The following is a 27,447-nucleotide window of genomic DNA, read 5'->3' as shown; positions in this document are numbered from 1 at the left end:
CTGGCCACATGAAGCAGCCTCTGCTTTATGGAAAACAAAAACAAAAACAAAAAACCCTCTAATAAACAAAAAAAAACCAACCCAGCATCCCAAACCCTAGGCTGTTGGAACCTGATGTTTTCTGTTGTTAGGAGAAGGGTGTTTTTGCTATAAATGAAAGACGTGACAGGGGGTATTTCGAAGCTTTGTTTTGGTTATTGTCGGTTCTGCCAACAAGTAACATCTGTATTTATTTTCCAAACTCCCCCAATGGCTGATTTGCATCTGTTTAGTTCTCTGGGTAACATTTCATTTCCTGACTTTATAGGTTGCTATAAAATCCATTCGTAAGGACAAAATTAAGGATGAACAAGACATGGTTCACATCAGACGAGAGATTGAGATCATGTCATCCCTCAACCATCCTCATATCATCAGTATTTATGAAGGTCAGTGATTTTTTTTTTTTTCACCCGTGTATCAGTTACCATTTCTCATACCATGAATGGGGCCTGCCAAGATTTTTAGGTAATTGCCCTTCTGGTCAGGAGCCAGGTATTTTTCCTCATGATGCAAAAATAGCTAGGTGTTATCTCTTACTTGTTTACCTTGAATGCAACCAGACACACGTAGCACAGCTCACTTTGGTCGTAAAATAGCTCTGGCTGGTGCTGCCTTCTGCCTTCTTGCCAGTTCTTGGCGGTTGCTAAGCAACCCGCCTTATTAAAAGCCGGGAGGGGAGACAGCCACGGTTTCCAAAAAATGGCAGTTTGCTGGGTGATCAGGGTCACGGTGGATCCATTGTCAATGTCGTTCCCCAACGCAGATGCCCCAGTGGTGGAGTCATGAGTTATTCCAAGTGGAGGCTCTTTGAGTTGGGAATTATCTTTGAGCAGGTCCCGGAAGTACCAAGAAAGAAGAGGGATCTCTCGGTGGGGCAGATGCTTCACCGATGGAATCCAAGTTGTAGTCGGTGTTCGTAGGAGAGTGGGGCTGGGAGAAAGTTACAAAAATGCTTGTGCTTCAACTTGTTACTCCTTCCTGGGAAGAAATGGCGAGTATAAACTTCCTATAGCCTATCTCTCTTTTTTTTTTAAATCTGTAAAAAAAATTACTCAAGCAATATGTATTTGTTGCAGAAATGATTGAAATACACAATTTAAAATTTCAAAATAATTTCAGTTCTAACCCCCCATTTGATAAATAGCACTCTAGCTATATTTATATTTTTATCTATCTCTCTATATCTGTATATGATTTTTATCCAAAGTTAGAGCGTACTGTTTACACTGTTTTTTGACTTAATTTTTTTTTCATGTTTTATATCCTGTACCTTTTCCTAGGTCAATAGATATTCCCTGTAAGGACATTTTAAAAGGCTTTATAGAGTATTCCATTTATGGACGTACCATAATTTATTGGATCTAATTTCTTTTGTTAAACATTTAAGTTGTTTCAAATTTCTGGTGGTTATAAGCAGGGCTTTTGTGACCCTCCTTGTAATCATTTTTATATTCATTTCTGATAATTATTATTTTTTGTCTTATGAAAATTTTTCTAGGCTTGGACTTACTGAATCAGAGTGTTTCTCCAGAATATTTTTAAATAAATGGTTGAGTCAGAAAACTGAACCTATTTTTAATTTGGTCTCATCATAGTATTTTTAATTATGGTCTGATCATAATACGTTTACACAGTAATGGCTAAGAGGAAACCAGATGGTAACCTGAAAGTTTTTCTGATATCTATCTTAAATTTTCCTTCTTCTGGTTCCCTGCTGTTTTTGGCCATTTTTTCTCCCTGTTGCTTCTATTTTTGCTCCTCATCCAGAAGTAAATGTTGGTAACAATTTTTATCTTGATTTTTCTAAAGCTCATTTTTGGAGCCCTTGGGGAGAGGATGCTTAAGAGAAATTTTCATTCACTCAATCATGTATTCATTCCACAAACATCTCTTGCAGGGATTCTCAAAGTGCAGTCTCTGAACCGGTAACATCCATATAAATTGGGATGTTAGAAATGCAGATTCCAGGGCCTCACTGAAGACCTGCTGAATTAGCAGCTCTGGGGGTGGGGCCCGGCAGTCCATGTTTTAACAAGTGTGGGAACCACTGGTCTACTGAGTGACTGTGTTAAGCACCATGTTCAATGTGGTTAGAAACTGAAAGAGACAACAGGTTATGGATCTCCTATTCAAGGCACCCTACAAGGCATGACAGAAGAATGTTACGTAGATATGCAAGCAACATATTCTGGGACCATAGAGTCCTGGAGCTTAGAAGCTTTTGTGGCATATAGGCTGGGCCTTGAAGGAGTTATTTTGAGGAAGAATTGGGGAAAGGAGAATTCCAGGTTGAGAAAACAAATCTGAGTATGTCTGCAAATGAGAGGAACTTCTAGAGGTTAGAAGTGAGTGGGGATACACAACGCAGGAGGAGAGTGAGTTTTATACAATTCTGAGTGTTTTTGCTCCCTGTGGCCTGGTTACCATGGGAACCTGAAGGTACTTGTGAAGGATGACCTCCACAGTGTGGATCAGTGTGCTGTGTTTGGGATTTCTTGGCGTAGAGAAGGACCCTTGCTTATAACTTTGAAGATAGGTACCACATAATTTAAAGTTCTTTGGGTGACTAGAAATAATTTCCATCGAGGCCTCAGGTGGGAGCTTGGGCCTCAATTCATAAAACCCTATCACCAGGTTTTGGGGACTCAGGAAAGAGCTTGAGTTTTCACATCAGGCTCTTGGGTTTTAGTCCCAAATCCTTCACTGTGGCCTTGACATGAGACTTTGGGCAAGTTGGGGGGCCTCTCAGGGCCTCAATATCTACACCTGTAAGATGCGGATAACAGTTCTACCTCTTTCTTTGGGTTGTTGGTAGGATTAAATTAGATGATACAGGTTCTGGTAAGCTCAAAAAAGATAATTATTGTGAAGACAGTATAATCATTACAAGTGGTTCCTAACTTGGTCCATTGGCAGGGGTCAGTGGAACTTCAGGCTGTTTGTAAGTCCTCTGGAATATTGGATAACTGCCTTGTCCAATATAGAAGCCACTAGCTATAGATGGATATTTAAATTAAAATTAATAAAATAAAATAATTAAAAATTCAGTTCTTCAGTCCCACTAACCACATTTCAAGGGCTCCATAGCCACACGTGGCTAGTGGCTGCCATATTGGACAGTATGGATACAGAACTTTTTCATCATTGCAGGATAGGACCATGCTGGTGTATAATGTTTTAGATGTTGAGTGCACGGGTTAATTTTTTTCTGAAGAGAGGGTGCATAGCTTTCATCAGATTATCAGAGGGATTCTTGACCTCAGATAGGTTAAAGAAAAATCTTTACTGCTATCAAGTATTTTGTGACCTGCAGAGTACCATACAAATAAAATGTATTGTTTTTATCCAGAAAATTCCCAGGGACATAAATGTGGCTTTTTTTTTTTTTCTTTTCATTTCTTAGAAATCTCTGATTTCTGTTCTGTTCTCTTTTCCTTCTCCCACGCATGTTCTGTTTCTCCCACATCCACTAAATAACTGTGGAGGAGGGCAACTCCAGTCTCTTCCCTGGAGGTTTGGAGCAGGGGATTGCCAAGGCCCTGGTCTAGCTCCTTCATCTCTAACTGCGACCCCACAGTCCCCAGGGGCTTCTGACTTTATCTGCTTTACTGCCCGGGACCCCAGGACCAGGGCCCTGAGAGTGAAATTAGACCTCCCGAGGTCATCCGTGGAATTCTGTATGGTTGACAAAGCTCCCCCACCTCGAGCCTCAGTCGATCCCTGCAGCACACCTGTGGGAGGGGCAGGCCAGGTGTCCCATTTTGCAGCTGCGGAGATGGAGGCCCTGGAACGTTAAGACACGCTGGGTGTATTAGTTCGCCAGGGCTGCCACAACAGAATACCATGGGCTGGGTGGCTTGCACAATAGAAATGTGTTGTTTCTCAGTTCTGGAGACTAGAAGTCCGAGATCCAGGTATCAGAGGGTAGCTTTCTTCCAAGCCTCTCTCCTTGGCTTATAGATGGCTGTCTTCTCCCCATGTCTTCATGTGCTGTCCCCTCTGTGTCCGTGTCCAAATTTCCCCTTTTTATAAGGACACCAGTCACACTGGATTAAGGGCCCACCCTGATGTCCTCATTTAACCTTAATTATCTTTTTAAAGGCCCTGTCTCTGAGTAGGGTCACATTCTGAGGCATGGGGCGTTGGGACTTCGACATATGAATTTGGAGGACCCCATTCAGTTCATGACCCCATTCAGTACCATGGCTCGCTGGTGGCCCTGGCACACAGGCCTCCTGACCTCATTTGGTTTCTCCACCACCGGGCATCCGCCCTATGTCTCTGCTTTTGTGTCTTGTTCTGCTGGCTCCGCAGCCCACCTGTGCGCCCCAGGCATCCCCTTTTCTCTCCTTCTAGGCCCCCTGGTGTGGTAGGGGCAGTGCGGTGGCAGCAGTGGTGGGGGGCCGAGTCTGAGGTCTCTCGGCCAATCGCTGTGTGAAAGGGAAACCTTCTCCCTGGAAGCTGATTGGTTGTCTGACCAGCCAATCAGGAGCCTTCGCTGGGTTCAGCAATGCGCAGATTTTGCTGAATGAACTGGCTGTTTGGACATTAGCCAAGTGAATGGAACTGTGGAAGAACCTTACGAGTTCTTCTTCAGCCAGGACTTTTGTGATTTAAAATACAGGCACGCATGCACACACACACACACACACACACACACACACACACACACACACACAGCAGTAGCAGCTGCAAAAGCAACAACATGGCAAAGCAAGGATGCGTCTGACCCCGTGTGTTCAGGAACAATGCTCAAAGGAGGGAAGGAGCTTGTGTCGGCAGAAGTGACAGAGGGTCTGTGAGGCTGAGGGAGCGAGTGAGTAGGAGAGTGGTGGAGAGAGGAGGTCAGGGAGGGCCAGATTTTGACCAGATTGGCTAAGGAGAGCTGTGGGTTTTGTACCAAGAATAAGGCAAAGCCACTGATTTTGAGGAAGAAAGTAGCTTTTATTTACACTTTAAAATAGTACTAATAATAGCTAGGAGTTACTGAGTTTTACCCTGTGCTAGGATGTGTGCTTGTATTATCTCAGTTGATCCTTACATCCATGAAATGCAACTGTTAACATCCGTATTTTATGGTAAGGAAATTTTGTCTGAGAGGCGTTAAGTACATTTCCCAAAGTCACACCGACTAAGAAGTGGGAGATCTGAGCGCTGAACCTAGTCACTCTGAAGCTGGTGCACCTAAGACAAGCCAGGTCATTCGGTGGTCTGCCGTGACCCCTAACTGGGGGCAAGCATTATTCTGGGCCCCGTGATACAGAGAATTCTTGGTGTTCACGGGAGTTGTTGTCTGAAATACATGAGAGCATTAAATGTCAGCTTTGTGGGTATTTTAGAAAATACTTCTACATACATCTCAGGAAGAAGCTTGAGGCCCAAATCTGGTCAACTCAAAGATCAAGTGTTTTCTACACTGCAGTCCATGGAAATGTAAGTTATTTGTACATTATTCAGAGTACCCACAGGCTCACGACATCTGCGACTTCACTGAATTAACGCTGCTCTTCACCAAATCTCAAAAATAATTCCTTTCAAATGTTTCTTTCTCAAACCAGACCCTGGGGTTACTCTCCTATTGACCTGTGGGTGAAGGTGATTAACCCTCAAATTTGTCGACTCCATGTAAACACAAACCATAACTGGTTTCTAATGCTAAGTAAATAAAAGAGGATAGACACACACCTTCTAGTGTGTGATACTAAGGGTAATAACGTAAGGGAGAGAGAAAAGGAAGAAAGGAATCTCTGGCACCATCTCTGAGATGGACCCCTGTTTCCAGTCAAAGGAATTCCATTCTCTCAGCAGGGTGGGAATTGACAATATGGAAAGAACAGCTGAAAAGGAAGTGCCCACCAGAGCTTTCAACTTGGCTGCCTAGGATGGAAGAGATAAAAACAGTTTTTGCCTGAGGTTCTGATTTCAGGACCGAGTGCAAACATCAAAGGCACATTGTCTCGCCCTGGCTTCCCCTTTGAAAGCCTAGGAGACACAAACTGCAAAACCTCGAGAATGAACGTCTTGCCACACAACACTTTAGGGAAACTTAGCACCCCATCTGGTAACAGTCCCGCTGGGGAGGGGGGAGGGGAATGAAAAGGCGGGGGAGTGAGTGGGGGAGATTCTGCTGGTGCCTTTACTTGTATGCCCTTGGTTTTTGTTCCTGGAAATCTCTCTTCCTGGCCCTGCAAGATTTCATCCCTTCATTGACCCTTTGCATTGCAGTATGCTAGAACGGGCCAACCCTTTCATCACGTGCCGTGTTCTTAGGTAAGGGTGATTCTGGCTTTCTGGAACAAAGTGGGAAGCCTATTGGACATTGGTCAGCTGTGATCTCTCACCTTTGGAAGAGTTTCTGAAACTTAAAAAAGCCAAATGAAACAAACAAACATGCCTCCCTTGATAAGCATGTGTGTCTTGTGAGCTTTAAACCTGCTGCCTAGGAGAAGACGTAAAGGAGTCTGTATTCTAGAAACTTCTCTGAATTCCTGCCATAAAGGCATTTTGGATGAGTTGTTCTTTTTTTTTTTTTTAGATCAGTGAAAAGTTCCTTCCATCTTCCTAGAAGTATACATTACAATATGCTTTTTCGAGCTACCTGTGTCACCTGAGAATTTGATAGATTTTTCTGGAAGGGCATATAGTTCTTGCCTGGTGGTGAAAATCACTGCTCTAATAATCTAGCCAGAGATGCAGAGGAGACACCAAGAGGCAGGGCCTGTGGAAGAGCCCAGAGGCTGTATTGTGAGCTGTAAGCTTGGATGACAGGGCATTCCACCTCCCGCCTTCTCCTGCCCCTCAACTTTTGGCCAGGGGCAGTGGGGCTGGTGCAAGACACATCCAAAAAGTCTAGCAGAGGTCCCAGAGTCACAAAGTGTGGCTGCCCCTGCAAAGTAACCCCTTGAGAATGGCAGGACCCTGATCAACTGCCCAGCAATGCATGTGAGCCACGGTTCTCAGAGGGACCCTGGAGCTGCAGCGTCCGTGTTCCTTGGGCCCACCCTAGATCCACGTGTGGAATAACCAGCCTTCTGGGTGACTCGAATGCACTCTCAAGTTTGAGAACCACCGTGTTAGAGAACAGCTGCTCCGTGGAGCAGAAACCAAGGCAGGGCTCATTTCTAGCATCAGTTATTTGGAAATCCTACAGTCGAACCAGTTCACGTTTTTCTTCTCAGGTCAAGTGCCCTAACCCAGCCTTCTCAGCCAGCAAGCAGATCCTGATTGAGGCCTTTTCGAAGGCAGGGGATGGCCGAATTGATCTGACAAGGGCTGTTAGTCATTAATTCTACCCCGTGTTCTCATTCATTCATGGGATCACTCATTGCTTTTACAAAAATATATTGAGTACTTACGTCCCAGGCAGGTATTGTTCTAGTAGGATGAGTATATGTTTTCTTGTCCCAAGCAGGCTTTGATTTGAGTGAGCCAACTGCTCTTCCGGTTGCTATTATGTGACCTTGGGCCAGTGACTTAACCTGTCTGAGGGTCAGTTCTCTTACCTATAAAATGGGGCCAATAGCTCGCTACTTTCTAGATAAACTTGTGAGGATTAAATCAGATAAGGAAAAGATCACTAAGCACAGTGGCAGGTACATGCTCCATAAATAACACTGATTATTCCTGCTGTGATGTTTAGGGCTCTGAGAGGTCCTTAATGGCTGGAGTATCACCCTCTTTTGGGAGGAGTTAGAAGAGAAGGTCGCGGCCAGATTGCCTACACCAGTGATACTGAGCGCTGGATACACATTAAAATCTCATGGGACATCTGTAAAAAATGCTGATGCCCGAGCCTCCCCCCCTGGGGATTCAGATTTAATTGGCCAGACTGAGAAATACGGACTTAATCCTGCAACGAAGAGGAAATGAGCCCTGCTCTCGAAACTTGTCTTGGTCTGATCATTTGTCATCAGTGAATTCCAGAGAAGAAAGTGTGTCTGGCAGCGATCACCAGTGAGCAGTGAGTGATACCTTTGGGCTTGGGTTTCCTTACTTAGCCATTTGGTTGCTGCCCTCATCAGGGACTCAGAGCCCCATGAAACAGTTTGTTGAACTTGGCAAAGTGGTATATTATGCTTGTGTTTACTCTTTTGAACCCATGGCAAATCGCTGAGCATTTTAACACACTCCCCTTGCTGCCAGGTCCACAAATTCCACATGAAGTCTCTGCAGGCTGGATCCAAAAGGAAGGACTCGCCCTGGTTAATAACACAGCACCAGAGTTTCCTTCACTTTTAGTCACGGGCACGAGCTCTTCAGCTGTGAATCTGTCCAGCCACGTTTCTAATGAGTTTCCTATTAAGTTAGCTGTTTGACCTTCAAGTGTATTATTTTCATTGTTTTCATTTGATTACACCCAAGTCATTTTTCTAGAGGCTGGAGATTAGAAATAAAACAACTAAAAACGAATGCTACTCCCTGGTTGTCCTGCCTCGCCCTCTCGGGTTTCCTGGAATTCAATATTTTCTAGTGCCTCAAATAATACCACTTGTATTTGAAGTTAATTTCTAAAGAAAAAAAAATGGAACCGTGTTGTCTGGTAATATAAGATCTTTTGAACTTAAGCGTGATGGCTCTGTTAATTTGCCTCGGTGGTTAACAGCATGCATTGAAGAAGGCTTGTGGGGCATGGAAGAGGCCCACTCCCCAGATGATTTCTGACAGTGGGTTCATCTGGCAGGGGTGGCTCTGAGGTTGAGATCCAGGCTTTGGAACACCACTGGTGTCTGAAGAACGGACCCTAATTAGGAGAGCTAAGCTTGCCTCCACCTCAGGCTTGGCTGCAAGTCCTTTGACGTCCCTGAGTCTTAGTCTATTTCTCTGTTCTCCCACCTCCCTCTCATCCCTCAAGGGAACACATGTGATCTCAGGTGTAGATTTTGCCAATACATATATCCTTAATAATCCTGGATTTGATTCAGGCATGACTAAGACTTGCTGCCTACTAATAACAGCCTAACACACAGACGCATGTTGTGATAACCTTCACAATGAGGATCGGTGGTGTTCACCTTAACAGATGAAGAAACTGAGGCTCAGAAAGTTTAGGTAACTTGCCAAGGTCACTCAGCTGGTAAGTGGCAGAGCCTGGATTTGAACCCAGGTAGCCTGGCTCCGGGAGTCAGGCTCTTAACAACAAGACTGTGTTTGCACGATCAGGTGGACCAGAATTTAGAGTTGACAGGATTCGTCCTGAGCCATACACGGTGGGGTGAGCAATGGCTAGAAGCATAGGTGTGATAACCACAGGGCTGACTTTTCCACCCTGGCTGCTGGTAAGGGTGGGATGCGCCCATGTAGCAAAGCGTCCTGTGGGGAGGGGAACGGTAAGGCTGTCTTTTTTTTTTTTTTAAAGATTTTATTTATTTATTTACTTGAGAGAGAGACAGAGAGAGAAACAGCATGAGAGGGGAGAGGTTCAGAGGGAGAAGCAGGCTCCCTGCTGAGCCGGGAGCCCGATGTGGGACTCGATCCCAGGACTCCGGGATCATGACCTGAGCCGAAGGCAGTTGCTTAACTAACTGAGCCACCCAGGCGCCCCCTGTCTTTACAGGGGATGGATTTCTACCACATTCATTGCCTGAATTGGAGGAGCCTGCTTTTTCTCAGAGTTCACCATGTCAAGTACAAGAGCGTTAACGTTAGCCTGGGGTGGTTCTGAGGTGTTCCGACCAATTGTCTAGATTCAGGATGGCGTGAGTGTGTGTGTGAGACAAAAAAGCCCAGACAGAGCAATAACGAAAATGATCAAGGAGACTGTGGGGTGTGGCTGATGAGTGTGTGGTGATGGTTGATGGGGCGCATCACCTCACAATCCTACTTGTTTCCACGGAAATACCCCAGGGATGGTTGTGGAAGGAGAATGGAATCCAATGGCTGGACCAACACGGTGCCATTGATTCTCTCTCCCATGTAGCTCCTTCCTTTATCCTGGCCACATCCCCTGCCCTCCTAGGATTTGTTATTGGGCCCCCAAATAACACTGATGGTCTTGGCAGGAATGAATGGTTCTTGGAAAGACATCTGCATCCCCTCTTCCGCAGGGAGCTTATATGCTTTCTTACCGTTTCTTCTACCTTCTGTGGAGTCCACTGCTGGTAGTGGGTGGCCTGGTTGGCTATGGTTCTCCTTGCATATGCCAGCCAACATCCAGAGAGAGTTTTGGTTTAAGAAAAGACAATTAGTGAACGAAAGAGCCTTTCATTGTCCAAACCAGGAAACACATTGATTCAACTCGGACCAACTCATTGGCTGTGGGAGAACTGCCAGCCCAATATAACTTTCTCACTCTCACTGCCATGGGCTTTCAGACTTGAGGGATCAGAAGACCATTTTGTGAAGCCCTGAGCCTGTGAGGTGCTTGAAATTTAGTTCTGGGGAGGAAACTCTTGAAAAATGGATCTTGCATTGACTAAAGGACCTAATTAGGTTGCAGACAGTTCTTGCAAAGGAAAGACCATTCCATTTCTGAAATGAAAAATAAGCTACTTTCCACGAGGATCGTACGACCTTTAACAGAAGCACGCCCCTGAGGAGTGGAATGGTCCATTTGTCTGAGGTTTCGGGAAGGCAGTAAAAATGCTGTCATGTGGGGAGGCAACCCTATGGAAAGAATGAACTAATTTGACTGAAGGCAAAGGCATGAGGAGAATCTTGACTGGTCCACTCTAGGCCATTGGCTTTTTTGCTTAAAACCAACAAACGAATCTTCCTCTTCTGAGGTTACATGTAAACCAGAAAGACATCCTCCTTTTTTTGTAACCTGCTGTCCATGGAGCATCCTGTAAAGGGATTCCCACCCTCTCCCTTCCCAAGCTCATTTCCTTCCAAATGGCATTGTGAGTTTGGTTCTAGAATGGCTGGCGGACGGTTAAAATATCCCAAGATCTCGTCACTCATCAGCCTTTCTCCCAGGCCAGAGCATTATTTTGTAATCCGCATTTGCTCAAGTTATACAAGTTGTGTTATTTGCCCTGGGGGCAACAGGAGGGAGTCGTTAGGAGTTGGGTAATTAGCGTGGTTGGGAAAGCGAGACAATCAGAAGGCAGAGCTGGACCGTCAAACTGAACATCTGATGAAATTCATAATTAATTTGGAGAAGTAGCCGTTTCTATAGGAACCAATCCCCACTCTCCCTTGAAATGGAAAATAAACAGAAAACAAGAGAAATCATTCAAGTTGGTGTCTGGGAAGAAGGCCTTTCTGTGGGACAGTAGAAGAAAGCAGAGTCTGGATATCGGTCTATGCAAAAACAATGGTAAAACCATCTCAGTCGAGCAAAACCCAAGGCATTTTGGGTGGTTCAGTTGCATGCTTGTTTCTCTAGGAACTTTCTTAGGCCATGTGCGTTATCTCCCTGATTCTGATCATCTGGGTCCTTAAAGTCTGTATCATACAGGTTAACACTTGATCTATTTCATAAACACTATTGGTGGTATCCAGCTACATTACAACTCTTCCAGGACAAAGACTGTGCCTTCTGTTGCATTTGTATCCCCTTCAACACAAAGCAGAAAATGCTCCATATTGATAAAAAACAAAACAAAACAAAACAAAACAAAACATTTTCAGAAAAAAACAGTGATGCTGGTCTCTTTAACGAAGGAGACTCTTTATCGAGTATTACATAAGGAAAGTAAAGGGATGATGGAGGATGGTGGTGGGGAGTCGTGGGAAGAACAGAAGCTTTTGGGTCACATACATTTGGGATCAAATCCTTATTGGTTATCTGCCCAACAGAAATGCATACAGATGAACATTGAAAGAATGTTTACAGCAGCACTATTCGTAATGACCCCCACCTGGAAACAACCCAAATACCCATCAACAGTAGAATGGATACAGCCTTGCTGCATTCACACGGAGGGGTACTCTACAGCAATGAGAGCGAACAGTCTTCCATCACACGGAACAAACATGGGATTATTCTTACAGCATTGAGCTAACGAAGCCTGACACAAAAGAATATATTCAGCATGATTCCATTTTTAGACAATTGGCAAAATTTATCTATGGTACTGACTTATAGTCGTCCTATTCATGGTATTGGCTTATATATATCCTTGGGGAGATGGTTAGTGAGAGAAAGAGGGCACGGAGAAGGTAGGCCTTGCCCGGTGCTGGCCGTGTTGTTTCTCCATCTGAGTGCTGGTTCCCTATTTATGAAATAGGGGATTGTTAGGATTAAATGTGACAATCCATGGCATGCAGTAATTGTTCAGTACGTGTTATCTATTGTTACCACAAATAAGCCTTCTGAGGAAGGAGAGATCACTCTCCAGCATGGAAGGCTCTCGGGAAGAAGGGTGCTCTGGGCTATTTCATAGGCCCAGGATCCTGGGGGCTGCCCTGTGCCTTGTCCCATCTATTTATTGTTCTTGGCAACATTTGGGCCCATCTGACTCCTCCCCCACTGTGCTCCTTGTGGGCATTCAAGGCCTCGGTGGCTCATTCATAGCCTGCCTCTCCTTTCGAGTCCCTCAGTCCCCAGCACCTGCCAGCTGCTGGTGGTTCTGCTCCTGTTTCTGCCCTTGCCCGTGCTGCTCCCCCTGCCTGGCCTGCCTTTCCCACTCTTCCCCTAGTAAAGTCTTCTCTCAGTATCCCCAGTGCCAGTCCCATAGCAGGTACTTTATACAAGTATATTGTTAGAACTCAAACCTGGGTCTGCAGTGCATGGACATGGCCCCTGTGCTGCGGTCTGACTCAAGCTGAGCTAAGTTTCTATTCAGGGTTTTGATTTTCCTGGTAGGCCTGGCATGTCAAGGGCCATAGTTTTCCTTACCATTCTGGAGCCACCGGGCTTCTGGGTAAAGCTGTCTGGCCAAGAGACACAGGCTTTCATTTTTCAGAAAGGAAACCCTTCCCAACTGGTGGAAAATAAGCTTTTGCTTAGTGACTAATAACATAAACACAGACAAGATTTCTGGGCTTATAAATAACCAGTTGTAAAAGTGCCCAAGGGAAGCGGCCCCTTTTGCCAGAAGAATGGCCAAGAGGGTTCCTATCACCTCGCTGATAGTGACCTTAGCATGGGCAAGGAGCCTTGGGCCAGGAGTGCGGAAGCTGGTCATTCTTCAGGAGAAATTCCCAAGGCCTTGCTCTTATACATTAGAAATCCTTGGCTATTCTGGAAAAATAATAGTTGGTCTCTAAGGCCCTTCCTGCTCGAAAATTTTGTGATTCTGAGGAAGCCACACCATATTTTATTTTTTTAAATTTATTTTTATTTTTTTTAATATGCAAGTGTTTCTCAGAAGTAGGCATTCTTTTTTTTTTGTGATTTATTTATTTATTAGAGAGAGAGCACGTGCATGTGGGGCAGGGAGGAGGGGCACAAGGAGATGGAGAGAGAGAGAAACCCAAGCAGACTCCGTGCTGAGCACAGAGCCAGGCTCAATGCCACCACCCTGAGATCACCACCTGAGCTGAAACCAAGAGTCAGACACTTTTAACTGACTGAGCCACCCAAGTGTTCCAGCCACAACACGTTTTAAAGAGTGATGGCAGCAGGGAGACAAAAGTCTTACGGTTTTGTTTTGCAGAAGCTGGCTAGGAGGCAGATGAGAAATTCTGAGGATAGCTGCCCTTTATTGAGCACTGGCAAAGGCACCATCTGGAAGGAGCAGGACCCTTGAGCTCACCGAGGGCCCTGCATCTGACTGATGAGGAGACCGAGGTTCAGGGGGGTTACCTATATGTAAAATGGTGTAGTGGCTAGGAGCATGGCATGTGTGGTCAGACTGCGGGCCTAGGCCTGGCTCCGCCCTGGACTCGCTCTGTGGCCATGGTGGTTACTAACCTGGTTGTACTTAGAATTTCTCATGTGTACAGCGAGGATACTCATAGGACCAAAGCCATAAGACATAATTCAAGCAAAGTGCTTATTAGCTCAGAGTCTGCACATAGTAGGCCTTCAGTAAGTGCCGCTGTTATCAGGAAGGACTGGAAGCTTCATACTTAACATCACGGGGCCTCCTTGATGAATCACTGATGTACCAAGTCTAGAACTGCTATTTGCATTTAGTTAATTGAGGGTTACAATGAGGGCCTTGACCGTGAGGCTTGGCTGTGCTGCTTCCTGTGGGAAGGGTGGAGCCCCACGTGGCCACTTGGACAGGTCTCTCACCTGGCTGCCCATGAGCCCCGCCTATCATCTCCACCCATTGTTTTTTTTTTTTTTTTTTTAAAGATTTTATTTATTTATTTGAGAGAGAGAGAATGAGAGAGAACACATGAGAGGGGATAGGGTCAGAGGGCAAAGCAGACTCCCCGCCGAGCAGGGAGCCCGATGCGGGACTCGATCCAGGACTCCAGGATCATGACCTGAGCCGAAGGCAGTCGCTTAACCAACTGAGCCACCCAGGCGCCCTCTCCACCCATTGTTTACCAGATTGGCTCCCCATTAGTTCCTCTGGATGTCAGGAGGAATGTTGAAATGGCCAAATCAACCTGCAAAACTCAGAGTCAAAGAAACCAGACCCTCCAAGGGCAATCAGGTATTAGCATTGTCCAAAAAACATTTTGCCGATGCTCGATCACAGGCACATTTTCTTCCAGAATATCTTGCTGGACCCGTGCTCCACGGCACGCGCATCTGGAAATGTTCCCCAGCCCCCTCTGAATACAGAAAATCAGCTGAGGGGCAAGAGAGAAAAGGCAGGAAACCAGCGAGGATGGAGATTTAGAGCAAGGGGTGAGCGGGGACATCAGACACGAGGACAGAATCAGGATGTATTTTAGAGGTGGGCCTAGCAGGACTCGCTGATGGAGGTTCCTCACGTAGTAAAATATTTGGTGTTGAAATGAATCGTGTTTATCTCTGCTTGATACCAGGCGGGCCAGTTGGAAAGGGAGGAATCCTGTCACCGAAACAGTCCTTTTGTCTGCCTGAGACCAGCGACCCATACTTTCTGATAATCACTGAAGGGACTGGTGACTTTGGCCTCCTTTAGGGACACATCAGACTTTTTGGGGGTGTGAACCTCCCTCGTTTATTTCTCTGTCAAAGTACTTTCCCTCTCTGTCAAAGTACTTTTTAAAATTAGAAAGCCCGCTGCCCTCTCCCGGGCCAACTCTCCATCATTTTCAGAGCCTGAGCCATGCACCCCGAGGCAGTTTTGCAGTTTCCGGAGTTTATTGTTAATGAAAAGGGCACAACAGGCTGAAATCCCTGGCAAGAGCCAAAGCTGCAGGGTACGCCGAAGTTAGCAGACACGGGAGCAGCCAATTTTATCTGGCCGTTCTCTTGCCTCCTCATCCTCCCTTCCCTCCTCCTTCCCCCTTCCTTTTATCAGAGAGGTTTGGCTGGACTTGAAGGAGCCAAGGAGGAACTGGAGGGGCTTGAGCTTCTAACAGCCAGTGACAAGGTGTGGGAGGACAGAGGACCCAGGCCTGGGCATGTTCCAGTTCAATTCCATTCTCACTGAGTGTGTCTAGGAGTCTGGCTCAGTGCTAAGGCCCTGGGGTCCAATAATATCAATAGTACAATAATAGCTAATGTCACTGGGTGCATGCTATAAGTGTAGGCCTTGTTCTAAGCATTTAACACACCCAATATCAATAAACACTCCCAACAGTTCTAAGAAGTACTTACTAGTATTATTTACATTTTACAGTTGACGAAACTGAGGCACAGAGAGGGCAAGCAACTCCCTCAGAGTCACACAGCAAGTAAGAGGCAGATCCAGGAATCCTACTTAGGAGGGTCTGATTTTAAACTTTCTACATCTAAAAGTCCAGACTCACAGTCCAGGCAGAGGAATGGATATGTAAACCAGCAAATAAATCCATGCAGTTTGAAAGGGCTATCATACAAGTATTGAGTAGCACAGTGAGAGGCAGAGGGAGGCAAAATAGAAGCCATATTTGAGTTCAGTCTTGACAGATAGGTTGGAATTTCCCCCACAGGTAAGGCAGGTAGTAAAGGCAGAGGGGAGGAGGTGGGAAACAGCAGTGTGTGTGTGTGAGAGAGAGAGAGACAGAGACAGAGACAGGGAGACAGAGACAGAGACTGTGAGAAACAGCAAATGGTTCAGCATTAGTGGACATCGGGGGCCTGATGGGGAACAGTGGAAGCTGATGAGACAGAGGGATATAGGCAGGGATTCTTTAGGAAGGATCTTGGATACCCTACAAAGGTTTTTATGCCATGTCCCTTGGGAGGGATGGGTTTCAAAACAATTATTTATTTTTTCTTTGCTCAAAGAACATCTATGTGAAAGCCCAAAGTAGGAAACAGATAGCAATGGGGTGGCTTTGGTGGAGGGGATGCTGAGGACCTAGCTAGCATCTGTGCTCCGTGGTCTCCCCGAACCCGCTCCTATGGGCATCTTCCTGGCTCTTCCTCCCACGGACTTAGTCCAGCTGAGTGTGAGCATCACGGCTAGAGTGTCAGAGTTGGTGAGAGGGAAGTGGGAGAGAGAAGCATTTGGGAAAACAATTTCCATGGTGGTGTGGGGGTTGCGTGGGAAGGGGCCGAGGCAGGGAACCCAGCTTGGGGTGATTGCAGTGGTCCTGGCATGCCATCAGCCGGTGGCATCACGGGTCCCCATCCACACTGGAAGCCAGAGATGAGCCCCGTCCAGTCTGGAGGGCTCAGCCACACTGTGCAAGTCTCTTAACTTCTCCAGGCCTCAGTGTCCCCATTTTACTAGTGGTAAAATTAGTGGTATTTCCCTGAAAGTTTGTTGCAAGATCTAAATGAGTCAGTACATGTCAGGTACTCAAAACCTTACAGGAGCCTGGCACATAGTAATTATTTCCTGTAATTGTCCGAATGCACTTAGGAAGTTTTGAGTTCGCTCATTTGATAATTGTGACTTGAGCCCCTCTGTCAGCGTTCTGAGTGCTGGGGAGACATCTGTGAATGAAATAGACCAACCCTCATTTACACTCTAGTAGGCGAGAAGAGCTAAATAAATACGCAGAATACACAGAATCGGGCTAGGATGGATCCACGGGATCACACAGGACCTGCTGGGCCAATTTGGAACACTGGGTTTTATTTTGAGTGAGATGGAAAGTCTAGAAGTCTAGAAGGTTTTGAGCAAAGAGGTGACAAGTCCAACTACCCATTTTTGGGTTCAGAGTAGCTTGTGAGGTCCTTATCGAACAGTTCATAGAAGGTAGGTGTTATCCTGCACTGTCCTGTAGCTGGGGGGGCGTTCTGGTGGGCGAGGCTTTGGAGAACAAGCCTGGTGAAGGGTGGGGGGCCCTCAGAAAAGAGAGGCACCTTTCCCGTCAGGTTGCAGAGGTGTGTCTGGTCACAAGAGCGGTGATGTCATTGTCCACCTGGCTGGAACACTCTCGCCCAGCTCCTGGGCGGGAACGGCCCGTGGAACGGCCTGACTTGTGTCCTGACCGGTCGCTCTTGGCCCCTGCTCAGTGACATCTCCGTTGTCCTCCCTCGCACCCTCTGGAGTCATAAGTGAGCTTGTTGGATAAACAGGGTGTTTGTGTGTTGCTGTCCCCCCCACAGTGTTTGAGAACAAAGATAAGATTGTGATCATCATGGAGTACGCAAGCAAGGGCGAGCTGTACGATTACATCAGCGAGCGGAGACGCCTCAGCGAGAGGGAGACCAGACACTTCTTCCGGCAGATTGTCTCTGCTGTGCACTATTGTCACAAGGTATGGTCGAGCCCTGCCAGAGCCTGGGTTGCCGACGGTTTTGATGCTCATGTGACTGTTTTCACGGTTTGCAGGTGATACCTGTTTATTGTCGTCTGCGTGGAGAATTTATGAAATAGAAGAAAATCACCATCACCCAGAATTCCAGAATCCAGGCATAACCCATGATTGACATTTTCATTTGTTTCTTTCCCATCTTCTTCCTCCTACTCCTAACATTAGTTTTTTTTATTTGAACTTCTTATTTTGAATAATTTTAGATGTACAGTGATGTTTCCAGGCTAGTACAGAGAGCTCCCGTATGCCCCCCACTCACTTGATCCTAATGGGAACAGCTTACGTTACTATAGTACATTTGTGGAAACCAAGACACCAACATTTGGGCGCTGTTATTAACAAAACTCCAGATTTTATTTAGATTTCCCCAGTTTCTCCGCCAATGACCTTCTTCCTCCTTTTCAGGATTCTGAATTCTGAAATTCTGGCGCATTTCTTTCATCTGGAGTACCACAGTGCATGTATTTGTACATTTGCGTCTTGCCTTGTCACTTAGTATTTTAATCAGAACACGTTCCTATGTTACTAAAAATTCTGTGTAATTATTGTGATTGTTGGACATTTAAGGCTGGTTCCAATTTCCGGTTAATATATATAGTGATCCACATCTTTATATATTAACCTTTTCCTCTCATTTGAATGATTCACCTGAGGGAAAATCCAGAAGTGAAGTTACTGGTTGTGACCTTTCCTGTGCTCTCGGTATCTTTCCTTGCATAGGTCATATCCACTTAGGTTACGTACCTACACATACATTTTATTGCAACACACCTAATGGGTTGTGCTCATAATACAGTCAGGTAAGCCACCCTTTGTCTTTGGAGAAGGAAATGAAGTACATAGCTACTTCCAAGACGTATTTCAGCCTTCATCATTATTAATCATGTTAGTCATGATTCCCATCGTATTCGCACTTTCCCCCAGAATGGTCACACCTGGAACAGTCTTTCACTTTGAGGACAATAGTGACTTGAGTCCAACATGGCATCCAAAATAGAGTCAGCTTCTTCGTTCAAATGATTGCAACATGGGGCCTTGTGGTATGTTAAATATTCCAGTTAATTGAGAGCGGCTCCGTAAGTAACTAGAAGATATTATTCAAATCTAAAACCTTTAACCCATGCGAACACTGTTGGACTTCTCTTTGCTGACTCGAAAAGCACTGATGACCCAGATCATACAGTATTGTACTTTATCATCAGGCATCATCATAAAGGACTGCAGATCATATTTTCATTATTTGAGGTGTGTGAGTACTTGAGATTTTGTATGAATGGCGCTTTGTCAGACTCATTCCATCTTACTCTGAAAATTAGGAATGCAATAATATAAACCAAAACTGCTCCCAGTCTTTAAAATTAGAAAAAAATCGGGGACCTTAGATTCTGTATCTTTCCTCCAGGAGCCTTGGTTTGTGCCTTTCTGAAGTCAAAACACATCCTGGAAGGTTTGCGTTAGAAAAAGAGGAGTAGAAATACAGCTTTCACCTCCTCAGCCCGTGCTTTTGGAGGTGGTAGGGACTGTCAAATGCAAAGGAAAATAAACAATTAAAGCACCAACTGTAATAAACATGCCGATTCTGAACTAAAGAAGTCTCGATCGAAAGACAGAGATGTTCTGGCCAGTTGGTTTGCTTAAAAGAGGAGCTTCAATCGCAAATGTCCTTTATGCTGAACGATATGAAAAACTTACTCCTTGCTATTGTCCGCCCAGCCCAAAGTAGCTGGTTCTTTCTGTTCCACCTCTGCCCATGCCCTCCCCCCATCCCATTAAAAGATCACTGGGCTTTACAAAGAATTGTGCGCACCAGGTGTTACCGCAGGATAGACCAGCAGCCTATTGGTTAATGACTCCTTTTCAGCCTCAGCGGGGCTGTCTGCCTGTCAGTGCAGGCCAGCTTCCAGCCTTGCCAGAGTTTGCTTGAACAGAAAGGTCACATGGTAGGGCAGCGACCTGCTTGGGTCAGCCCAGTGACTAGGGTCTCCTGGGCCCCTCCCATCTTCACCCTTCGCCCTTGAGTCTAGCTGAGCCCAGAGGGTCTTGCAGAACTTCCCTCCCAGCCGCTCAGGAAATGCCCGTGGGGGGACTTCTGCTATCCTCGGGGGTGCGGGGGGGGAGGGGGCAGGCAGGCAGACAGACAGACAGACAAGAGAGGCCCGTGAGCCCCACATTCTGAGTCTCCAGCAGGGAAATCTGCTTCTTCCCTGAGAAGCCCAGCACAGACAGACATTGTTCGCCGCCGCCCGTGACTCTATTGCTTTCACACAGTGGAATTACATTCCGACCAAGAATCCCCCTGCTGTTTTACAGGCTCTGGGGGAGAATGGATTCCAGTCATTTTTCCCTTCACCGCACAGCAAGTGACTAATGCTCTCCTGTCTCTGGTCGCTGGCTGGCGGGGAGCCTTATGACAGTAAGAGAAGCCCTGAAGGATGGAGGCAAAGACCACCGGGGCTGGCGCATTTCTTTCATCTGTCAAATGTCTCCCCTTGCTCACCCTCGCGCTCCCTCTTTCTGTCTCTCGTGCCGGCTGCCCCATTCACGTCCGCGCCTGTCTTCTCATTGCAGAACGGCGTGGTCCACCGGGACTTGAAGCTGGAAAACATCCTGCTGGATGACAACTGCAATATTAAGGTAAAGCTCTTGCCTGGTGGATTGATACGCAGGGCGGGGGAGCGGGGTGCTCAAGGTGCCCCAGGCTGCAGCCTCGGAGCCAGGTGGCTGCGTCCTGCCCTGGCCGGTGGATGCGGGGAGTCATCTCAGTTCGACCAGCATTTATCGATCTCCAACTACATGCCAGGCCTCGATCTTCATGCTGGGAGAAAAAGATGACAAAATACAGTCCCTGTCCTCAGGAAGCTTGTAGTCCGCAATCGTCACCGTAAAAACACCTATGGCCGTAACATATTGCGTGTGTATGTCCTGTCATGTTCACCTGCTATTGCTTACCTTTAATCTTCACAACCCTATGAGGTGGGCGCCGTTATTGACATCATTTCGCAGATGGGGAAAGCGAGGCACAGAGAAGTTAAGTAACCAACCCGAGGTAACACAGCAGTAAGTAAGTGGAGTTGGGTTTGAGCCCGTGTGTGTCTGACTCCTGAGGGCTTGAGTTGCCAGTGGGTCCCCAGGTTATGTAACAGTTGGAACTCTCTCCCTGCCAGCCTTCTGTCCCTGCCGCGCCGTGCCTTCTCCTTCTCTCTCCCGACCCTCCCAGCCCCCGAACCAGCCGTGGAACTGGGCAGCTGGCTGTGGTGGTATGTGCTGCTGGGAAAGGAGCAGACCGTCCGGTGAGGGGGTTTACTGCCACGGAGAGTGTTTTTGCTGGCTGCCGCTGCAGTTGAAGCAAGCTCTCCTGGCCCACGGGGTTCAAGCACCTCCTGCGGAGCACTCTCAGCATCCTTTTGATCACGGCTGCAAAATAAGCAAATACGGTTTCAAAATAAATGGAGCTCGCTGCATGGGTTTCATTATGAAATGGCCTCAGTACTCCTGACACCAGGGGATCCCTCTAATTGGCCACCAGTGACGTTAGTGTCTCATCCCTGGGCCCCGGACAAAGCATGGGAACGACCTTGCATCGCCCCCTTTCCGGGTTGCTCTTGCGCTCAGTGGAGGGGGTGGGGTGCATCACAGGGAGACTGTTGCCTTGCTCCGAGTTTGGATTAACACTGTTTGCAGATCATGGCGGCCACCATTAGTTACCATTGTCCTTTGAGAGGATCCTCGAAGTCACGTCAGGATGACCTCTTGTTTTTGCGAGTCGTTGACCTCTTTCTGTGTTAGTCCATAGAATACGGAGGAAGCAGTTGGTCAAAGCAGTTTTTCCTAGGATCGGGAAGTGAGGTGTCAAGGTCTCTCCCTTTCTGGATTATTCTAGTAGGAGCACTGGCTGTCCAGTCAGAAAATTCCCTCCTGTGTGGCTTCCTAGCTGCTTGCCATGGGGAAACCCACTTCATCCTGTTTCTGCGACTATAAAACGGGGTAACAGTGATGCTCACAGGCTTGCGTTCAGGACTAAACAAGATACCCCGTGTTTAGCTTCATACACTGCTGAGCACCGTGCGTGAGTCAAGATCAAGAGCGGTGGCTTTGGAGTTGGGTAGCCTGCGATTTGAATTTGAATCACGACTCTGTCCCTGACTAATGGCAGTGTTTTGGAGAGATGAATCCCCTGTCTCAGTTTTCTGGTGTGTCCAGTAGGGATGCCAGTCCTGACTCTGGGGGTGGTTGTCTATTCGTTCATTTTCTCAGTGAGTATTTCCCGAGCAGTTATGTGCGTGCCCTGTGCCCGGGGTGCCTGGGGAGTCAAGGGCAAATGTGAGGATTTTAGTGCACAGAGCACTTAGCACTCAACTCTCAGTATCCAAGGCACCTGCGCCAATTGTTGGTCACCAGAGAGGACTTTGAACGGGGAGTCAGCTGCCGTGAAGGTGCCTGGGTCCTCGGGAGTGGTGGCCAGGCCACGGCTAGAGAACTGGGTGCTGGTCTGAGGGGCACATTTCTAAGGGTTTGTGTCATCCACCCTGGTAACTTTCTCTGCAGATTCTTTCTGCCACCTGCCTCCGGAGCTCTCCAAACAAAATGTAGTCTTTACAAGGCCTGGAATGTGAGCCTCTGGCTTGGGGATTGGGTTCTGTGGGACAGTGTGACCTCTTGGTCCCATGATGTAGTCCCAGAAGTGATAAGGCACATAGCTTCCTATGGAGTCATAGAATTTCCCAATGGAGGAGAAGAATAGTTAGAATTCTGAAAGCAATTGTGCTGGGAACAATGCCGCAGGAGCCCTGGGGAATGGCACATTTGAATGAGCAATGGGGTAGTGGTGTTGGGCCTCGCAGCTCCCAGGACCACGTCCTTCCATCTGCGCTCCCTGTCCATTGTATAGGTTAAGAGCAGACACACAGAACATTATAAAAATTGAACTTTCACTCATGGTTTTTTTTTTTTTTCCTCCTTGTCTTTTCCTTAAGAATCTCTTCTCCTGGCATCTCCCAAGGTAAAACGCACACATGCGTGCACACACACGCACAGAAATCAAACCTTCCCATTCCCCAACACGGGTTCTTCCTTTTGCTTGTTCAAGGGATGCTGCTAGGATCTGAGAATCCTAGAGCCTGATGAACATTGAGGGTCATTTTCCAGCCCCCTCGCTCAAATGATGGAGGCCCTGTAGGTCTAGGTGACAGGCCCAAGGTCACGCGCAGGGAATCAGTGGGGGCTTATTGTGTCTCTGTTTCCTTGGAGTGTGGCCCGGTGCTTGCCACACAGTAGGTACCCTTAGGTTGTTTGGGTTTGGGGTGAAGGGATGACAGCCAGGAGGAGAACTCCCATGTTTGACTTCTGGGCAAATTCTCTTTCATCATCTCACATGCATTTCCAAGATTTTTTTAAAAATGCATTTCAGCTGGTGTTGATTTGTCTTCCGGCTGTGTCTGCCCGGCTCTTCCTGACTCAGCATTTTGCTGGAAACATATTTAGAAAGGGCACCGGTGGCAAAGGCAGCAGACACATGGCCAGACGCCGGCCTCCATGTTCAAGTGAGCCTCTGGCATCAGCATCTGGCTCCAGGGCGGGCAGAGAAAGCAACGGGATGTGAGTAGCCAGGTCCCTCTTGGAGCCCCCTCTGGTGCCTCTCTAGCTGCGCTTCCATCTTCCGTATTCCAAGGGTGGGAGGCCTGTAAAAATGCTACTGGTTTAAACTTGTCACATGTCACTGTAGTTTGGTGTGAGCTGTGTAGCTTGTTCCTCCCCTCTTCTCAGCCTGATGTTGATTTGCAAAGAGCACATCTGGCATTGGAAATTATTTATCTGGCCAGGGCGAGAGGGCGTGGCTTCTAAAAATATTCACATAGTCTGTTGGCAGAAAGAATGAGAGCAATGTGCTTCTTTGGGTTGCATTCCGTACTCCGGAGAAGCCTGCTAAAGCCTCTGCGGAGTAAGCCTATGTCTACGAAAATAGATACCCAGCATTGCATTAATTTGCAATTAATAAAAATGGGCCAGATTCACATCCCACTCTCTGGGAGAATGGAATGCCGACAATTCCCATAGAAGGGTCCTGTAAAAATGTCTTACAATAAGAAGAGGTCCAAGCACTGGGGTCAGCTCGCCTCCTCAAAGAGGGCTGGGAATTTGGTGAGCTCCCAGGGCTCAGAGTAGAGCGGCAGAGGGGAAATGGCCTGTTGCCCCTGATGACAATGGAATCGCCGCTGCTGCGGACAAGAAAAGCAGCTTTGAATGGCCAGGGCTAAGATGAGCTAGAAATCTCAGAGGCTGAACAAGGCCAAACGGGGCAGCTCGGGATATGGCCCCTGGGCTTTGATTATATGCGTGTGAGAACTCTGCATTCGTGCATTAATTAACCCATCGGTTTGTCTGTTCATTCATCCATTTATGTATGTGTTTGTGTACACGTGTGTATCCACGCATGCCCACATTCTCTCCTCTATTCCTGCACTTACGCAGTCAGCAAACTGGGTATCTCCTGGGGGCAGGATATACTCGACCACAGATATTTACTAAGTTCCTACTATGCACCTGGCCCTGTGCTGGATGCTGGCATTCCAGGTCCTTATCATGGAGCTCGGAATCTCGAAGCTGTTCAGCCAGCAATAACAAGGGGCCAGGAGAAGGATACGGAGATGAGTGAGGAAGATAAGGTACCTGCCTTAGTGGACTTAGAATTCCACTTGCGGACACAAGCAGCAGACAAATAAATACAGAATGTAATTGTCTGGTGGCGAAGAGAATCTGTGCAGAGTGAGGGCGGAGGCTCGCAGGTGCTTTTAGCTAGGGTGGTCAGAGAAAGCAACTTGCGTAGGACTCACACTCTTCAAATCCACTGAGCTCTCTCTGGCTCCCTGGCTTTTGCACACATGGATCCCTGTGCTTGGTATGCTCTTCCCACTGCTCTTTGCCTGCCCCTCCTTTCAGTCTCAGCTTGAATGCCTCTTCTTCCAGGAAGCCTTCCCTGATCCTCCTTTCTCGGCAGGGCCAGATGGCCCTGCTATGTGCCTCATAGTGCCCTGTCTAGTGTTCTGGAAGCGTTAAGCAGGAAGTGGGGGGTCTGTTAACTATAACCGGACCAAAAAGCCTTTCCTGAGGCAGTGGTGATGGAACTTGGTTTTGAAGGATGGGTAGGAGTTTGACAGAAAGAAATGTGCTGACGGCCTTCTACAGGGAAGGAGCAGCAAGCACAGGAATAGGGCATGGAGGCTGGAAAATGGAAGTAACCTTTCCTGAGCCTCTGCTAGAAGCCAGAGTCCTGTGCCAGACCTTCCATGTGCTTTATCTCACTTGGATCTCAGAATGTCTCCACCGGGGTGGGTCGGATTATCCCCCATTTTATGGATGAGGAGGTTCCTGCAGCTAATATTAGCAATGGGGCTGGCTGCAAACTTAAGGCCACTCGACTCTAAGGGCCAGGCACCTGATAAATTCTACCTCTACCACTACTACCCAAATTTGCCCCAAATCTAGGAGAGCATCACACGAGGGCACGGTTTTGGTCCTTGATTCAGCCTGCCTTACCTTGTCTGTAGGCAGCTTGCAGACAGCTGTTCCCAGGAGGGACTCTCCAAGTGCTGATGGTGGCTGATGGTGGCCGATGGCCAGGCTGCCTGTGTCGTGGTGGCCAGAGCACCCACGTAGGGATGCCCGAGTTGAATGCGTGGTGAGTCATGACAGGTTGCTCACTGGGGTCCCCTGAGAGGCTGCATCCTGGAGGTGCCCTCAGTGAAGAGCTTCCCCAGATCGCTTGGGGTCAATCATTTCCCAGCTGGTACCGGAGCTGGAGCAGGGAAGGATTAATTAACTGCCTAAGTTCAGTGCTGATAAGAGGTAGGGCTGGGATTTGAACCCAAACCCTCAAACCCCGCATCCTTTACTTCTCCCATCGTGCAGTGCAGCCTCTCACTCTGAGCATGCCTATTCCAGAAGTGGGTGACGATAATTCCTCTGGGCTCTGGGGTGGGCACTGGGTCTTAGCAAACAATTGTTAAGCAGACCAAACCACCAGCAGTGACTTGCTGTCATCTAGAATCAGCTGATACGGGGACTGTTCCAAGGTCTTTTCATCCCTGTTTTTCAGTCCCCACACAGCTTTCTGAGGTGGGTTCTGTGATTATTCCCACTTTGCAGATGAGGAGACTGAGTGACTTGGCAGGGCCCGCCCATCACCCAGGAGGGCCAAGTCCAAGGCTAGCGCCAGGTTCTTCTGATTTGTCCAGCCCACTGCACTTCCTCTCAGACACTGCGAAAGACCATCAGCCCTTCACTTATATTATTGACCTCCTGAGTGTTTTCCCCCAGCGTTTACCCACCAGCAACTGGATACTTCCTTTTTCATCCAGTGAGCTCACAGCAATTATTCACAGAGATCTGAGGTTAACCCCCCTTTAGGTACTGCGGAGAAGTGGACCCACGGAATATTTATCCTTTCGCGTCCGGCTTACTTCACTTAGCTCAGCGTCTTCATGGTGCATCCGTGTTGTAGTGAGGCTAATTGTTTGGAGATGTGAAGAATCACTTCCTACTTTGTCTTTCTAACTCTGATTTTTATCCAGCAGCGCACACCTCTAGAACGGCTTGGTAATAACAAAAACTCCAGAAATTAAGGACCTGAGTGTTGGCTTCTCAGATTCCTTTCCAGAGCCCAGGCTGAATGGGGTATCAGCCCAGTGTGGGGACATGATTGGGAGCCCATAGCAGGCAGGGGACAATCCCATCATTAGCAAAAATGCAGAGTAGTTACCTTTCTCCAGAGGTTACTGGTATGTCAGCAAAGTATGACTTTCATTCAGTTATTTTGTTTTATTATGTTTAAAATCACTGTTTCCCCAATTTCAGCTTTTTCAAATTTCCTAAATTTCTCTTCTTTCGCTCTTTGGCTTTCGCCTTTCCCTCGAACCTTCTGTGTTATTTTACTTAATATTCATATTTAGTGCAGTTCCCTTCTAAAAAGTATATTTATTTGAGGAAGAAGCTTTAAAATAATTACCTGAAATGGAAAAACCAGTGTTGTTTTGAGTATCGTGAGGTTGATAAAGCTACTATTATGGATTTAAGGGTGGGAAGCAAAGATTTCTTGAGGCCCATTTTTCTGTGCCAATGACTATTCCAAGCATTTTACATACTTTCCATCATTTAATTTTCACTACAACACTGTGGCAGGCAGTGCTCTTCCTGCTTCCACTTTACAGATGAGAAATTGAGGCTTTGAGAGGTTTTATACCCAGTGGCCATTCCTGCTCTTCTGGTCGATAGAGGCTCCATAGGGCGTGAAATCTTAGAGCTGCCGCCCGAGTTTAGGTGGTTCAAGGTTTGGGAACTCTGTGTGTGTGTGTGTGTGTGTGTGTGTGTGTGTGTGTGTGTTGATTAATATTTCTTTTCCACTGAAGTGCCAAGAACACAGGCTAATCTACATTTCTATGAATCTTCTGTCAGCGGCAAATGACAGTTTTACTGGGAGAGGCTGATAAACATCAGTCTGTGGAGATGGGAGTGGGCCCTAACATAAACACGCTTCTCAGGACGGCTGCAGAGAGAGCAAGCGTGCCCGGACTGGGAGCGCTCCCGCGTGAGTGTGTGCGTGCAGGGATTTGCACGCCGCGGTGGTGGGTGCCTCTCACGGGTGTGTGTATTTGGAAGCCGCGGACATCGCACATCGCGGGGTGGCAAGGGGATGTCTCCCCCCGCCCCCGGGCCCCGCACAGTGTT

At 47.2% G+C, this 27,447-nt stretch overlaps 1 protein-coding gene across 1 annotated transcript in view; it reads left to right on the top strand.

Annotated features, from left to right (window-relative positions):
* NUAK1 (NUAK family kinase 1) overlaps positions 1 to 27,447 on the top strand; it is a 72,325-nt gene that overhangs the window by 33,285 nt on the left and 11,593 nt on the right. Inside the window, exons 2-4 of the mRNA XM_036106544.2 lie at positions 308 to 428; positions 17,519 to 17,670; positions 20,296 to 20,361. Coding sequence (XP_035962437.2) covers positions 308 to 428; positions 17,519 to 17,670; positions 20,296 to 20,361 — 339 coding nt within the window. The remainder of the gene's footprint in view (positions 1 to 307; positions 429 to 17,518; positions 17,671 to 20,295; positions 20,362 to 27,447) is intronic.

The sequence above is a fragment of the Halichoerus grypus genome, chromosome 6 (assembly GCF_964656455.1).
Source record: "Halichoerus grypus chromosome 6, mHalGry1.hap1.1, whole genome shotgun sequence".
In the NCBI taxonomy this organism is placed as follows: domain Eukaryota; kingdom Metazoa; phylum Chordata; class Mammalia; order Carnivora; family Phocidae; genus Halichoerus; species Halichoerus grypus.
Note: the sequence above shows the minus strand (reverse complement) of the source record. Positions and strands in the feature narration are given on the sequence as shown.